The sequence below is a fragment of the Hyperoodon ampullatus genome, assembly GCF_949752795.1.
Source record: "Hyperoodon ampullatus genome assembly, chromosome: 13".
Classification (NCBI taxonomy): Eukaryota; Metazoa; Chordata; class Mammalia; order Artiodactyla; family Ziphiidae; genus Hyperoodon; species Hyperoodon ampullatus.
Genome location: NC_136926.1, coordinates 38,391,323 through 38,408,244, shown reverse-complemented (window position 1 = coordinate 38,408,244; position 16,922 = coordinate 38,391,323). Strand labels below are relative to the sequence as shown.

General features: G+C 43.8%; 2 protein-coding genes across 2 annotated transcripts in view; one reads left to right on the top strand and one right to left on the bottom strand.

Moving 5' to 3' along the window:
* COLEC12 (collectin subfamily member 12) overlaps positions 1–16,922 on the bottom strand; it is a gene marked incomplete at both ends in the record, with an annotated part of 170,554 nt that overhangs the window by 65,016 nt on the left and 88,616 nt on the right. The window lies entirely within an intron of this gene.
* Positions 14,181–15,572, top strand: LOC307061973 (V-type proton ATPase subunit C 1-like; the record flags this gene model as incomplete). The annotated part of the gene is made up of 2 exons (XM_079717375.1): positions 14,181–14,393; positions 14,634–15,572. The coding sequence occupies 2 exons, from the start codon at positions 14,181–14,183 to the stop codon at positions 15,570–15,572; spliced, it is 1,152 nt and encodes a 383-aa protein (XP_079573501.1).

Here is a 16,922-nt window from a genome sequence, read left to right as displayed (position 1 = left end):
AAACATGAGCTCAGCTAGCTCAGCTGTGAAACTTAAGTTATGATTATATTGGTTTTGTATCAATGTAAAAAACTTCAAGCTGAGAATCTAAAACCCAAGAAACAAGTATGAGTTCCAGCTTACGGAGAGACCTACCAATTCAACAATAGGCTGTAGCCCCTCCTCGACCCTAACACCCTCTCCCATTCTCATCCCTTCTCCACACTCAGCCTGGGCGGCCAGCAATGCCTCTGACTGGTAAAGACTTTAGAATACTCGTTCTCAACCTCAGCTACATTTGCTATTTCCCCAGAAGTTTATACAAATCTTGGTGCTCAGACCACACCCCAGGTCAATGAAATCAGCATCTCCAAATGTGGAGCCCAGGCACCGTCCAGGTGATTCCAACACGCAGCCAAGGTTGAGAACAACTGTTCCAGAAGGCCAGTCCCATTCCAACCTGGAGGATGGTACCAGTTCTGAGCCACGAACCTGAGGAAGGTTGGTGAGGTAGGAGCCTGTTCAAAGAGTGACCAGGGTGGTGAAGAGTCTGATCTCTGACATAAGGACAACTGGCAAAGGAAAGAGAGACAGGCGACTCAGGAGTATAACTGGTACTTAAAATCCCTGAGGTCCTGTCAGGTGTAAGAGGAAATCATTCTGTTCTGTTTTCTCTGCATTGATATCAAAGGATGGGAACTACAGAGAAATGGATTTCAGCTCCATCTCGGAAGAACTTTCGTATGAAAACTCTGCAAAGACTAACTTATAACCTGTGGCTGAACAGCTTCGAACACAGACTATGGTGAAGCCCATCGGGCAGGGAATCTACAGGGAAATCAGGCATCGGACAGGGGATTAGACCACGTGACCCTTCGGGTCCGCTGTAACTCTGTGATTCCAGATGTCTTTGATTCCAAGGGCTCAATGACTAATAATGGACTAAATCACAACTTTGCACAGTGAAGAAAAAAGATTTTGTTTAACTCAGGAGAACAAATCCATTATAAACCTTACCAAATGGATAAACATGAGTGGACTGGGACTTAGGAATAAACCCCAGAAGACTGAAATGCCCAGAAGTTCTTTCCACAATACCATACAGTTCATTAGAACAATGGGAAATAGAGCAATAAAAGAAGCAGCTGAATGGCCCCGCTGTGGCAGCGCTCTGGGAGGCTATCTGCTGATTTAAGAAGGCAGACACTCAGGAGGAGACCCCTGCTGTTTATATGGTTGTCCAAGTTAATTATCCCTATATTTTCAGATGAAATGAATGGTAATCTGTTTATCTAGGTCAAATATTTGGAGCTGTCTTTGTCCCTTGACAGTGGTACAAAATACATAGTGTTGTCCTTTTGGGCATTATAAGAAAAGATCAGGTTAAAAAAATAGTAGCCGCTTCTTTATAGGTTCAACACAGTAAGCCCTTATTTCTGAAGTACTCTAATTAGATCCAACTCTAAACAAGTGGTTTAAAATGGGATTTAAAAAACGACAGAAAGAAAATAAATTTTGAATTCATGCCATATTTTTGTCTTGAGTTTATGAATATGTTTCCCCATAGAGATTATGAAAATCTGGCCTCTGGCCTCTGCAACCATTCCTAAGAGCAGTAACTACCACTGCACAAGGAAAAAATGCATGGAGCCATCATAGACGGCTAATAAAGTGCTGTATTGTTTACCAGAACAAAGAGGGGTGTCGGAGTGGAGGAAGAAACTTTACATGTCACAGTGTACATGGGGAGGATGTGATTTAAACTGCAAAAATAAATAAAATCTTTGGAAGAGTAAGGTGCTTCTTAATGGTATTTACCAGGTGTCCTTTAAGGTTGGTCTCATTCTGGAACAGGTCAATTAGAGTGAGCTGTGGATAGACAGAGGTAGGGTGAGTAAGCCCACTGTGGAGAAAGGATTATCAGGGACTCTGCCATGGGGTGGGGTGGGGTGGGGTGGGGGTGGAGGAGAAGGCCAGGCTCTGGTTTGGTCCTTGAACGATGGAGCCTTCAGGGAACTGCAGAATCACTGAGCAGCTGAAGTTAAAAACTTCCCTTACTTTGAGTCCCTTACTCTACTAAGCAGATCCAACGTCTCTAACCTTATTGAAAACCAAGTATGCAAGGCACCTACCAAACGCAAGCCTGCAGCGGTGAGTGGACGACGTGGTGGCTGCCATCTTGGAATCCCAGGGTGATGATGCTGTATGACCTCCGTTCCTACACCAGCATCAGCATCACCTGAAGCTTGTTAGATGCAGAACCTCAGGCCTCTCCCAGACCTACTGAGTCAGAATCTGCATTTTAACAAGATCCTCAGGTGATTCCCATGCTCATTAAAGTTGGAGAAGCACTTCAGTAAGAAACCTTTGAGTTTCTATCCTTTCATTTAAATTTGTTTAAAATTAAGACTTTATGTTTTAGGGTAGTTTTAAGTTCACAGTAAAATTGAAGGGAAGATACGGAGATTTTCCACGTACTTCCTGCCCACCCCTCCACATGCACAGCTTCCCCCATTATCAACGGCCCCCACCAGATGGTACATTTCTTACAACTGACAAACCTGCATTGACACGTCATCACCCAAAGTCCATAGTTCACATTAGAGTTCATTCTTGGGGTTGTATATTCTGTGGGTTTGGACAAGTGTATAATGACCCGTAGCCATCATAATGGTGTCACACACAGTCGTTTCACTGCCCTAAAAATCCTCTGCTCTGCCTATTCGTCCCTCCATCCCCCATATCCCCTGGCAACGTGTGATCTTTTTACTGTCTCCATAGTTTTGCCTTTTCCAGAATGTCATATGGTTGGAATCATAAAGTATGTAGTCTTTTCTCATTGGCTCCTTTCACTTAATGTGCATTTAAGCTTCTTGCATGTCTTTTCATGACTTAATAGCTCATTTCTTTTTAGTGGTGAATAATATTCCATCATCAGCTGGTACCACAGTTTATTTATCCATTCATCTACTGAAGGGCAACTTGGTTGCTTCCAAGTTTTGGCAATTATGAATAAAGCTGATATAAACATCTGTGTGCAGGCTTTTGTGTGGACACAGATGCAGGTTTTCAATTCCTTTGGGTAAATACCAAGGAGTGTGATTGCTGGATCGTACGGTAAGAGCATGTATAGTTTTGGAACAATAACCTCTTATTTTTCAGATACAAACCTGAGGCTCAGGGAAGTTATGAGACTTACCCAAAGTCACACCATGAACTCATGGCAGCCAGGTCTAGAACAATCATTTCTTGATGCTTCATCTGTAAATACACGTTGTCATGGGAGAAGAATGGATATGGGAACCAGGGAGACCTGAATTGGGAAACTCTGTGCCTCGGTTTCCTCACCTGTGGACACTAAGATGCTTATACTTCCTCAGCAGTGTAATTGTGAAGACTGAGTGAAATAACAACTGAAAATGCCCAAAGTGCTCAAAAAATTTAACTCCCGCATTTTTTTTTTCTGTTCCTACCAGCACCTTTGAGGGACCCAGTATCTCGGGAAGAGGCAAGGTGTATACCTGACTCAGGCTGGGGGTTTTTCTACATAGTAAGGAGTTTTCTTGGACAAAGAATGCAGAACTTACTTCATCTGCTGCAGGGTGGGTGCCACATTGCTGCCCCTGTTGTTTAAGACTGGTGTCTACGCTTTATATAGATCCCTGGATGCCTCCAGCCCTGTTTTCTAACAGTGACATGCTTGCTTTTGGCAGATTAATTGGTAGTGTTGTCAGCACAGCTGCCTTTTATTGCCAATAAACTTGGGCCCCTGTGAGCTGTGGCCTTAATGATTTGTTATTTCTTTTTCCAAGAGGGATAAAGTATATCCTGCTTTAAGCTGGTGTTCTCTTGTATCAGGACATGAAACTGAAGAGCACACTGAGGAATTGATCGTGTAGCAGTGACTAGAAGGGGTGCCTTCGAAAAAGCAAAAAGTGAACTGAGGCTCCAGCACCCTTCCTGGCTCTTTTTCATCCTCTCACCCCCTCTTTCTCCCCCAAATCCATGCTTAATGGAAAGAGGCAGAGAAACTTCTGCTCATAATCTAAGCCTCATGAGGAAATTTCCACCAGTACAACATTGTGATTTGTCTCTCCCTACTTAAATGTGTGAAGGCTTCTATGCCATAGAGCAATCTCTTGGTGATGTTTTTCCATGTCACACTGGAGTGTGACATTATTAAACATAATGTGCTCTAGGAAATTTCAGACTCCTTGTTGACAACATTTACAGAGTTAAGCAAAGCTCATTTTGATGAGTACAACCACTGTACAAACCATGTGTAATTTTTAAAAGCTTCACTATCTTGTTGGGTTTATCAGTGTTTTTCCTTACATGTGACAAAATTAATGTCATATAAAGCAGAAGCCTGCTGACTTTACTTTTTACCCTACCAAGAAATAATCACTTCGGCTAATTATTAGCTCTCTCCAACATCAGGAATCCAGGGAAATCAAAGGAAAATTTAATCCACGGGAACACAAAGGTCTGTTTTAGTCAATAGTTTCAGTATCTTCTCCACAAAATAGTTTACCAGATCTGCTGCTAGGCAGAAGGATGTGAATTTTACCTTCTTCCATTCTACCTTCTAGTCAAGGGGCTAATGAACTGTAAAACAGTCTCAACTGGACAGCAGGAGGCATAAGGAACAAAAAGAACTTGGTAATAAGCCATCAACATAATTAGTCCTTGAAACAAAAAAATCCAGCTTAAATGGTAACTTTTAAGGCTGTTAGTAGCCCTCAGCTTCCACAATGGCAAGACCTAGTAAACGACTTATTATACGATTTTATTATAGTCAAATACCACCTCATTTTAAATAGAGGCCTTGTAAAATTGAACTAGATTGATGTCTTAGAGTTATCTGTGTAATCTCGAACTCCATCCGCCTAATTGGATCATCGGCAATGGCTCTTTCGGCCATTAGTCTTAATTAGCATGGCGCCACCATTACTGTGCACGCACACGTGGCTTCCAAGTGGGAGCACGCAATCACCCACCGGCCTCTTTACAAAGAGAGTCACTCGAAGTTTTTGTATGTGTGTGGGTTTCCCCAGATGTCAACCACACAGCCAGCGAAGTTTGTAAACGTCCGTTTAAATACACTGAAGTCATTTCATTAACTACCTGTGGCCACTCATGTCCGAGAGAGCCGGTATGTCAGAGACATGGGCCAAACAGGGATGTGCTGGGGAAACAACTGAAGGTATTCCTGGCAACTAATTAACGTGACATGAAAACTAGCTTTCGCCACGAAACCTGTTTCCCAGGGAAATTTGAACAGGAGCTGACACATCAGCAGTTGCCATAACTGACTGTGCTTATAAGATTCTCACCTACCTTTATCTCCCTTTCTTTTTGGTCGAAGAACCCTTGGGAGAGCACACACCTTCCCTCCCCAAACCAGGGTCAGCTTTGTTCACATTTTCAACACGAGTAGAAGTTTATCTTTGGAGGCCTCCTGCCTGTATCTCTGCATTGCCCTTCTTTCTTCTGAGCACCCTTTCTGCATCCTCATAGGATCATGTGCCTGCCAGCTACTGGAAATTCCTCGCTCCAAGTACCTCTTCATCTGACAACATACACTCCCTCTCCCGGACAGCGTGTAAGCCAGGCATTAGAAGGAAAGCAACATGATTACATTATTCACAATTTAGTGTGAAGACAGACCAACTCACCACAACTCTCCTAAGAGTATTAACAATTGAAAAGATGAGCTTATTGTTATCATTGAATTTATACTGATACACTTTCAGCCAATATAACTTTGGAAAGGAACTTATTTTAGGGAGAATTGGGAAAGAATGTTTGAAAAGCAAGATACATATATCTATTTCACACACACCCGCCCCGTACACACACAGAACCATGCTACAGAAAACTATACAGACAATTTTTAAAATGAGAGCGCTGTAGATCCTAAAGCGCCCTTTGAGTTTCTTAAATCCAACCACAAGTCACAAATAAAGTCATCCCTGGTCTTCCTCCACTAATTCAGAATAATCCTCCCCTTCCCTCACCCTACTCCCGGAGAGAATCAAGCTCACTCAGTGCCACCCACAGACTCAAGCCTGAAGAATGGAGCTGGAAACTTGGCATGGTACTTCTGAAAAATTGCTAATCCCCGAGCCTGGCCAGTGGATGTGGAAATCTCATTCGTGGTCAGAATCCCACTCACAGATCAGGCCACAAATGGGAATTCATTTTCCGCCATGGTATCCACAAACCTCATCTATAGCTTTCTGATGAGTGGCTTTTGTTCTAAGTGAAAGATCAAAGATAAGCTCCCAATAGAATTTTTTTCTTTAACACTAAAAGCACAAATAAAAACAAAAGAAGACAAAACACAGCGCGAACACACTGCCACACTCTTGTTTCACAGGTGCCGCCTCAACCTGTGGCAGTTTCCAGCACCCGGAAGTGCTTTGCCCAGCAGGGGGCGACACTGCTCCCAATCACATCTGCATTCTCCAAGAGCAGGCCTCAGATGCTCCCAAAATCTGGGAAGGGAAGCGAGTCCTGTTACCCAAACCGTGGTTTGTTATAGAAGCAGAGATGGCCTACACCTTTCCCCCTATGAGCTATTTTTGAACAAGAAGCAAGATGAGAAACTTGAATTGGAATTTTTTGAAGCAGAAACTACTCTCTGGGACCCAGAGGTTTTTGGAGATGTTCCATTATCTATTTCCTGGCACTAAGGATCATTCAGCAAATGACTCTTTTCTGTGCTCAAAGATGAAAACGATAACAGAGGCAAGGACTCCTTTGGCACATGTGCTATAATCCCTGAGAGTGAAGAAGGCTCTGCTTTCCTAATGCTTTTGTCACTGTTTAGCAGCAGGTTACAGAAGGCACCTGGACACCCCTTGCTGCTACACTGGTGGGACAGACACTGTCCCCACAGCAGCAAACTGGTGTTTGTCAGGAAGTAACCAACCGTGCAGGGAGCTGTGTTGACAGGGAACTGGTTCCACTCTTTTTTTCTTTTGTTCTTCTTTCTTTTTTAACCTGAATTTCCAGTTGTATTGCAAAGCCATTTCTAAACAATGGATTTCCCAAACCAGTCTCAAGTTTGGCTGTCAAAGGGTTTTGTTTCCACTGAATTAACATAAACTCTAACAATTTGGGAGGCTGGAGAGAAGCAGGCTCTTTGGTGTGTAGCTGCTTTCCTCTTGTAGAACCAGTAAACTCCCAAGTTTTGAACTGAAAGAGACTCAGGAGATGATGTATCCTCTCATTTTGGGAGTGTGTGCAGGTGCCAACTGGAAAGAGGTAAGTGGTAATGTGTGTGCCCTAACAGAGAACTGGGAAGAACATTCTGGAACATTTCATCCTGATCAATTTGGGGATGGGTTGCTTTTGGGAACCTTTGGCAAGTAGCTGCATCAAAAGTGTCTCGGTTTTTTAGTGAATACATAACATGTGTTGAGTTACCAGGTCCGCCCACCATTCTGAGATCTGGAATCTCCTCCCTGGCTATAAACTCGGGATATTTGGTGCTGTATTGAAATCATCCTTTTGAGTGCTTGTGGCTCTCTAGTTATAAGTAATTTTGCTGATCTGGAAGAGAGTGCTGTCTTTTGGGACCCTAACTTACAATTTAGTGCATTGTATCAGCAGTGGTATTGATGTCTGAATTTCACCCCCTCTTTGTATTTTCAGGGAGAATCTAGTGAAAACAGTCTATATCCACAAAAGTAACACCAAAGTATATGCACACCAAAGTAACTAGATACGAGTTAGCTCTTTAGATGTTCAATGAATAAGTAGAAAAGAGGTGGCAATGCTTCCACTTAAGTAGAGTACTCTGAAAAGCAATTATTACAACATACAGAGTTCAAGTTCATCCTCATATTTACAATAAGTTAGCTTTGAGAAGATTTGATCACTGGATAACAATAGGTAAGATTATTTAAAGTTTCTCCAATGTTTGAAGCTACTCTTGCATTATACCGAGAATATACACGTCCACACACTCATGTATGGCAACATGTATGTATGTTTGGTAAATAGAAGGGTGAAAGAACAAATCCTTGGATTGTCTCTGGCCAGTGTATACCTGGGGCCATGCGTGGGGTCCAGGAACTAGAGAGTGCTCATCCTCCCATGAACAGATGCCTCCCTTTAGCATTCCTGCCTAAGGAGTTGAAATTTTTTCTGAGTTAACTGCAGTGAGCCTTCCAACCCTACAGTGTTTGGAATTTTTCCCAACAGGCGCTACTCTAGCCTGGTGGCTGCTGAGCACGGTCAACATAACCTACAGTTCACTGGTCCTTTGGGTAAGTCAGTTGGGCCTGGGAAGGTAGAACAATAACTATACTAAAATCAAAAGACCTGGGTTACAATCCTGGTTCTCCCACCTCACATCCATGCCAACTTGATCAAGCCTCTGTTTTCACATCTGTCTGATGGGATAATCATACCAGGCCTGCTCAAGGTTTTTATGCAATTCAACTTAGATACTGGATGGGAACAATGGGAATACATTTTACGAGTTGTACCATGTTGTATAAATATTTGGGATTGATTTATGTTTGGCAAAATTTACACTTTTACCTTAGATGCTATTTGGTGAATGCCACAGGCCTTCTGAGACTGAAGCAACACACATAACACACACACATCAGCCTCTTGAACCTAGGTTTGCACTTCACACAATGACTTTAGCCGCTAAGGAAAAGAACCAAATCTCAAAAGATGCTCAACCCACAGCTTTACTTCTGTAATGTGAGGACTTTTTATGCTACCACCTTCAACCTAGATTCACAGCAATACACATGCCGGCAGGTCAGGGAACTCTACTTAGCAATCCGGCCTTAATTCCAGGTCAGTTGGAGCCGAGCCATGGGATTGCACTATTAGTCCGGGATAACCAATTAGTTTCCTTCCATGATTAAACATCTTTGGAAAAATATTGTTTTTCTTTGTTACATAACCCAAAGTTCAAATTCTTTTGTTCTTGAGGTCTCTGCCAATGAATGGAAGCTCAAGTTCACTGCCTGCTGTCCAATACTTTTTAAGAGCCCCATTGTAAGAAATAATGTTCATGGATGATTGCCTAAAAGATATGAAGAACTTCTATTTCTCTAGATACCCTAAATTGTATCCGCACACCAAGCCAAACCATGGAAAAGCTGCAGGCTTAGGCTGAATCGTTCTGGCCCTGTGTTCAGCTGGTTTTACTGAATTACACTTTGGCAGTATGCCACTGGCTTGCATTGAGGGACATTACAAGAAACAGTCCTATAAAAATTGCTAGTGCAGGGAAGATATTTCCACTGTGTCCCCACATTGAGCCTTCGATGAGAATCAATGGAGAAATTTCCCTTGGCTCTTAATTCCAGCAAAAGCCTGTTTCTTTTGAGCAACTGGTGTTTTTTCATATGGGTATAGCAAAGTTCACAGTTCCCTTTTTGCTTTGGTATCTAGGAAGCTCAGAGTCAATTTTTGTCCAACCCCTAACAACTAACAGTACATAAACTCTATATGAACTGTTCATGGTCTTATATTATTTTTCATCCCTTATATTCCCTACACTTTAATTTCTTTTCTATGTAGTGTGTGTTGGGGTAAACCCCCCTGAATCTTTTTGAGAACAAATGTGTATGGAACTCATTGGCCCTGCATAAGCCTCTTCTAGATCCCAATCTGCCTTTCCAGCCTTGTCTTTGGCCACTTTTTACCTTGAATCTGTGCTCCAGTCACACTGAGCCACGTCATGCCTTCACGGTGCTGTGCTCTTTCGTGTTGTTCTACACCTGCCTATGTAGGTTCCCCTGCCTGGAATACCCTCTGCCTGTCTCTCAGTCAAGCAAAAGCCTGGCAGAATGCAAGAGTCCCCGTCTCTGTTCCTGTACAGCTTTTCATTCACACCATCAGCTTATCACATACATTATACAGTAGACCAGGTACACCCCTCTGTCCTTTGCTAGATCATAAACCCCTGGAAGGCAATGCCATTTGCACTTGTCTTTGTATCTCCAGATACAAAGTTCCAGGTGTACAACAGGTCCTCCACAAACATTTGTAAAATTAACGAGTAAATGAGCGCTCCTGTTCCAGCACCAGCACGTGGGACCCTTCTGATGCTTGTTACCAAGGTTGATAACAAAATGCATTTCAACATTCGCAACCTGGTGGTGGCTGCTAGAAGCACAAGTGCAGGTGATGCCGTCTTCCAGAGTGTGGGGTATCGGTCCTCGGAGCAGACCCCAATCCTCCAACTCTCTTCTAGAGACAGCAATACTTGGATGCTCCCACCGCCCCGCCCCACTACCACCTATGGCATCTGCTACTTGGTCAGTTTCAGCTGTTTGCCATTGGTGAGGCTAACACCAAAACAGCAATCATGGGAAGCCAGAAACAGAAAAAAGTGCAGCTGATTCTGGTTGGTGATTCTATAGGCCAGAGGAGAGGGGCCCAGGAAGGGGGATAGGAGGCAGCCTGGTATCCTGGGGGCAAATATCTATGCATATGAGCGCAAAGGAAAGTTAACACCAGAAACCAATTACTCAATCAATTTTCCAAACACTGGGGTGGAAACGATGCTTCTCCAGCCTCCCTTTGTTCTTCCAGTGCCAGAATAGTGTGTTTCTCGTTTGCTCAAGAATCCAGAATATTCTTAGGATGATGAAATAGAACATGAAAAGAGCATCACAGTGTTCTCAGCAGAATGCTGCATCGCGACATATTAAAAGGGCCTTGCACAGCAATGTTCAATTCGATAAGCAGTTACTTTCTACCTTGAAGGTTTCCCGTTTTTGCCTCTTGCTTTCGTGTTTGCTTTCCTTCGAAATCTGACAATAAAACTGATGGGATTATTACTGTTTCAACAGGAAGACCACTGAATCCAATGCCTCCATTTTACAAATGCACAAGCTGAAGCCCTGTCAGATACAATGACTCAACCAAGGCCACACAGACCAAGGCGGCAGAACCAATACTGGACCCCCAGCCCACTGTTCCTCCCAGGACACCATACCATCTGCCTCTCTGTAGGCATCCAACAAAAAGCAAGTACAAATAACCAGAAGCTCCTGGGAGAATAAGCCAGTCCATTTGTTTCCACGTTGATGCCAACTCAGTCCAAAAAACTCTGGTATTAAAGGGCTAACAGACTTAGTTGATGGACCCAGCAAGTGACTAATGAGTACAGGGACTAAGGTTGTAAAGAGATGCTGTATCTTCAAGCTTGGCGTCTGGGACTGGTTCGACAAACACTGGGAGAGCCTAGCACTGACCCAGTTGCTGGAAGGAGATGAGGTGATTGAAAGCCAAGTGTGGAAGAATGCAGCAGAAACCTAAGACTCAGACCTCCTGCTCTGCTGACGAACGTGTTATGTAGGTCACTTGGCAACAGGACATGGTGTGCATCAGCAGAAAGATACTCGGTATTTCTGCAGTTGAGGTGGGAGGGCACAGGGCCCTACAAACAGTTCACAGTTAAGTTGGGAGTGTTACAAGGAAGGCGAGAGTGTCTGTGCCCTACAGTCTCAATTCTGCCACAACAGGCTGTCTCATCCCCAATTTTAGGGGCCAAGGGTGTCCACGATCTCTCGGCACACACAACACAAAGGGCAGGCTCGTGAGAGGTGTACCAACTCAAGCACAGAAAGAGCACTAGACATTTTTGAGTTCCTGATTGCCTTTTTTTCAAACAGTAAAAACACGGATAATAATCCTTCCCAGGAAAATGTGAGGTTAAAAGTTTAATCTGAGTTCACAGCACACACATTCCAAGGGGGGCACCATACTTGGGGAAATTACTCACCTAGAGTTTATGTAAGTTCCGAGGCGATTAGAGTCAGCCGACAAATTGGAGCCAGAACACGTTTACATTTAAGGCTTAAAATGTAGATTCCTCTTACGGAAGAAAGAAGGGTGTCGGGGCGGGGGGGGAAATCACCCACCACGCAATGTTTCTTGTTAAGGGACCAGACTCCATTAAGTGTCAGTCCGTCATCTCAAAGAGTGTGGAAGATGCCAATACACGATCCCCCTCTGCCCGTCCCTCTTAAAAAGCGCACGTCACATCTGCTTGCAATCAGCATTTATCTCGAGGCGTGCGTCTGACTCATTGGGAAAACTCAAAGCACATGTCTATTCCTGCTGAGGCGCCGGCCATTACCATGCAATTTACAGGTCCTATGCAACCCTGAGCACACGGCCAAGGAGCCGGTCCCGGCTGGGTTTGATGACTTTGCTACCAGCTTTGCAAATGGAGGTGACACCCGTGTCAGCCTCCACGGAGCTCTCTTGTCACTTCCCAGCCCCAGTCACAATGAATGCTTCTCCTTCTTTGGTGAGGAGCCCAAAGAGAAAGTGTTTGGGAAAGAGTGGCCACATGTAACTAATGGGGAACATGTGGCTTGTTAGTTTCTGGAAGCAAACGGCATGTGTGCAACCCCTCCAAAAAAACCCTTGGTCAAAAAGCAAAATCAAAGTACTCTTTCTTTTTTCCGAATGTCTGCAGTCTCTGGGATGGAGCTTGGTGATTGCAGCACACTTTTCACCTGGGTTTCTCTCCGCCACCTAATCTGATTTCAAGCAGCCTCTCTAACAACACTGAAAGGGAGTGCAGCATGAACCTACTTAACCATGGCCTATACCAAGCCACACTCCGGGTTGAAAAGTGAAAATTCATCAGACTTAGCATTCTGTCTGCTGGATCTTTTTTTGTTTTTCCTTCTGATTTTGGCTCTAGTCAGCCACAAGTCACAGCAAGGTCATGGCCATAGCGGATCCACAGAGGTGCCTTTGTGTAAGTTATAAAAAGGTGACCCTTCCAGGCAGCTCAGCCCTTCCGGGAGCCTTTCTGCAAAGCAAAACCTGCACCAATGAATGTTGCAGCACTGGCAGGAGCTCATCAGCCTTTCCTTTCCAGAAATCTTGAAAAGTGATGGACACTCTAAAGTTTGTTCACCTTAACTGGAAAAGGCCACACCAGGCTGTTAAAATGCAAGGGGCCAAAGGCTCGAATAAAAGTCTACCATGTACCCCTGTCTGTGTTCTCGGAATGCTGGACCTCTGCATGGAGAGGCTGGCATGAGTTATCTAGACCCGATGGGCTTCCATCTGGCCAGGTGACCCTGTAGTATTCATTTTGCTCTAGAAGCACCTCCTAGATGGAACTGGTTCCTTTGGTGAGGTGGCGTCCACTTTCCTTGGTCCTTCCTTAGTTCTGCGTATCTCTGGAAAGATGGGAGATTTCCTGTCCTCCTGGTTTGCGCAGAATGTCCTCCATGCTCTTTACTTCTCACCAGTGGCCTGTATCTTCCCTCAGACTTTGCAGGCAGGCCTGTCCTCTGAGGCCACCTCTACCTTTGAACATGCCACCAACCATTTTTTTTTTTTTTTTTTTGCGGTACGCGGGCCTCTCACTGTTGTGGCCTCTCCCAATGCGGAGCACAGGCTCCGGACGCGCAGGCTCAGCAGCCATGGCTCACGGGCCTAGCCGCTCCGCGGCACGTGGGGTCTTCCCAGACCGGGGCATGAACCCGTGTCCTCTGCATCGGCAGGCGGACTCCCAACCACTGCGCCACCAGGGAAGCCCTGCCACCAACCTTTGACCATCAACCTCAGAAGATGCCATTTCCTAGAGCAGTGGGTTCTAAGCATTTTGAACATATATCCTCCAAATCCTTATTTTTTTTATTCTTTATTTGTTAACATATACATTATCTACACAGGCTATTACCATTATTTAACAGTTCAAGGCACAAAATAGATTTTGAGATTTATCATAACAATTACACATGTAAGTTTCCATCCAGATTCCCAGTGACATTTTAAAATTTTTGGAGGTTTTTTGGCCAACTGCTTATTAAATCAAATTAGATTGCCGGCTTCGTGGGCTCTGGGGTCGAGGAAGTCGTGAGGCCGGAGCTTAGGTCGGGTAGGGATGGATCGCTGAGCCGTTAACGTCTGCCAGCCTGTACACCTCTGTACCTGTTACTGCTGCCACTTCCTCGTTTGACACTTCCCTGGGTCTTTGAGAGAAAGTAGATGAAAATGCCATTCATTGTATAGTTAGGGACCTATCTAGACCCTTGGACCTAGAAATGGACATCAAGTGATGTGTTTAAGTCTAGCATAACTTCCATCATCTTCTGATTGCCGATTACCTGCACAGTACTTAACCACAATCACATCTAGAGAGAAGGAGTCTCTCTTGATTTTGGAAGAAATATCTGGTAACCAACATGACTGAGTTCTGGCTTATATCAGCTCCTAGGGAGAAAACATGTCAGCAACCATGGGAGAAATTGCATGTGGCAACTACGAAGAACAACAATCTTGCAGTTACTTCAAAGTTCAACATTCCTGACTTAAAGGTTGGCACACTGGACGTCTTGGTTGGTTTGTCGGATGAACTGGCTAAACTGGATGCATTTGTAGAAGGGGTGGTTAAGAAAGTGGCTCGGGGCCTCCCTGGTGGCGCAGTGGTTGAGAGTCCGCCTGCCGATGCAGGGGATACGGGTTCGTGCCCCGGTCTGGGAGGATCCCATATGCCGCGGAGCGGCTGGGCCCGTGAGCCATGGCTGCTGGGCCTGCGCATCCGGAGCCTGTGCTCCGCAACGGGAGAGGCCACGGCAGTGAGAGGCCCGCGTACCACAAAAAAAAAAAAAAAAAAAAAAAAAAAAAAAAAAAAAAAGAAAGTGGCTCAGTATATGGCTGACGTATTGGAGGATAGTAAAGATAAAGTTCAGGAGAATCTGTTGGCCAATGGGGTTGACTTGGTTACTTATATAACAAGGTTTCAATGGGACATGGCTAAATATCCAATCAAGCAGTCCCTGAAAAATATTTCTGAAATAATTGCCAAGGGAGTGACTCAGATTGACAATGACCTGAAATCTCGAGCATCCGCATATAACAACCTGAAAGGGAATCTTCAGAATTTGGAACGAAAGAATGCAGGAAGTTTGCTAACTAGAAGTCTAGCAGAAATTGTGAAGAAGGATGACTTTGTTCTTGACTCAGAGTATCTCGTCACATTACTGGTCGTGGTTCCCAAGTTAAACCACAATGACTGGATTAAGCAGTATGAAACATTAGCTGAAATGGTAGTTCCAAGGTCTAGCAATGTTCTCTCAGAGGACCAAGACAGTTACCTGTGTAATGTCACCTTGTTTAGGAAGGCAGTTGATGACTTCAGACACAAAGCCAGGGAAAACAAATTCGTCGTTCGTGACTTCCAGTATAATGAAGAGGAGATGAAAGCAGACAAAGAAGAAATGAACAGGCTTTCTACCGACAAGAAAAAGCAATTTGGACCACTTGTACGGTGGCTGAAAGTGAATTTCAGTGAGGCGTTTATTGCGTGGATTCATGTAAAAGCGTTGAGGGTTTTTGTTGAGTCTGTTTTGAGGTATGGCTTGCCAGTGAACTTCCAAGCAATGCTCCTTCAGCGCAATAAGAAAACAATGAAGAAACTAAGAGAAGTATTTTATGAATTGTATAAACATCTAGATAGCAGTGCAGCAGCTATTATTGATGCTCCTATGGATATTCCAGGCTTAAACCTGAGTCAACAGGAATATAACCCCTATGTGTACTACAAGATCGATTGCAACTTGCTGGAATTCAAGTAAAATGAGCCCCCCAGATAGCCCTGCCCTCATGTCGGTGTCGGTGTTTGCTAACAGACATAGGTTGTAGTATGGCTGTACTTTTAACTCTCTCTTACCCCTTGCTTGCTTCTCACCCCCTTTCCTATGCACGTTCTCTTGTAGTGGTCCATTTGTCAACATTTTGTTTTTAAAAGGAAACTATATGTCTTGTTTCTTTTTATTGATCAGGTCTGTAAATGTGTACTAAAAAAAATCAGAGTTTATTTATAAACAGAATAGTTTATTTAAAAAGAAGGTCTTACTTCATCGATATTGTGGTATGCATTAATTCCATTTGTTGCTGTTGTGACAGAAGCCTTGTGTACAAGGGAATGGTGTAAACAGTTATACCATTTTGTTCACTGTATTTAGTAGACATAATTGTTTAATAGTTATTGAATCATGATGTAAAGAAATGTGACAATATTCAGGTATGTGCTTTCTGAATGTTTCAAATTACAATCTGTGAGCACTTGGCACCCACAGGAGAGAATAAAATTACCTGTGCAAAGGTGGATTGTGGTGTGTGTAACTTCCAAAGATTACAGTTCAAGTTTGAAGATTATTTTTGAACACGTGATGGGTACTTATATTTGGACACTAGACTTTCAGGTCTCTCAATTAGGAGGTATGGACAATTTTTGAATAAAGTGTAGTAGAACTCTGCAAAAAAAAAAAAAAAAAATTAGATTGCCACTGTTTCTACCTTGTAACACTGTGACCTTGTAGTGTGGTTGGCAAACATTCTGCAGTGGGAGTGGCAGGAGGGCTACTGCTGCCATTTTGTTCGGTTTTCTTGGGAACTGTATGGTTAGAGTGTTATCTTTAATCCGTGGTTCCTTTATAGGAGTCTTTTCAAGCCATGTGTCCCTTTTGTCAAGGTTAAAACTAGATAATACAACTGGTAAATCCATTTAACCAGGCACAAGGAACCAGGCACAGGACACTCCATGCCTTTGAATTGGAAAACTTGGAAACAAAAGACTAAAGACTGGCCCATTCATTCACTCAGGGTTAATACCAGGTCAGGAAAAAAAAAGCAGAGGGAGCTTTCTGGGGGGCTGCCAAAAAATGCTACTTTCACAGTTGATTCCACATCTACATCATTTCTGGTTTAGAGCACTTCCCAACAAAGGAAGGGAAGCAACAGATACCACACATATGCCAACGTCTCAAATGCCTCTAAAGGGAAGCAGGTAAGGTATACGACCTAACTTCTTAGGTTTAAAGAAACCCAAATTGGGGCCTGTCTTCACACGCCTTTCCTGACCACAGAAGGTCAGGGAAGCATGGGAACCACGAGACACTGGAGGGAACCATGCCGTTCCTCCT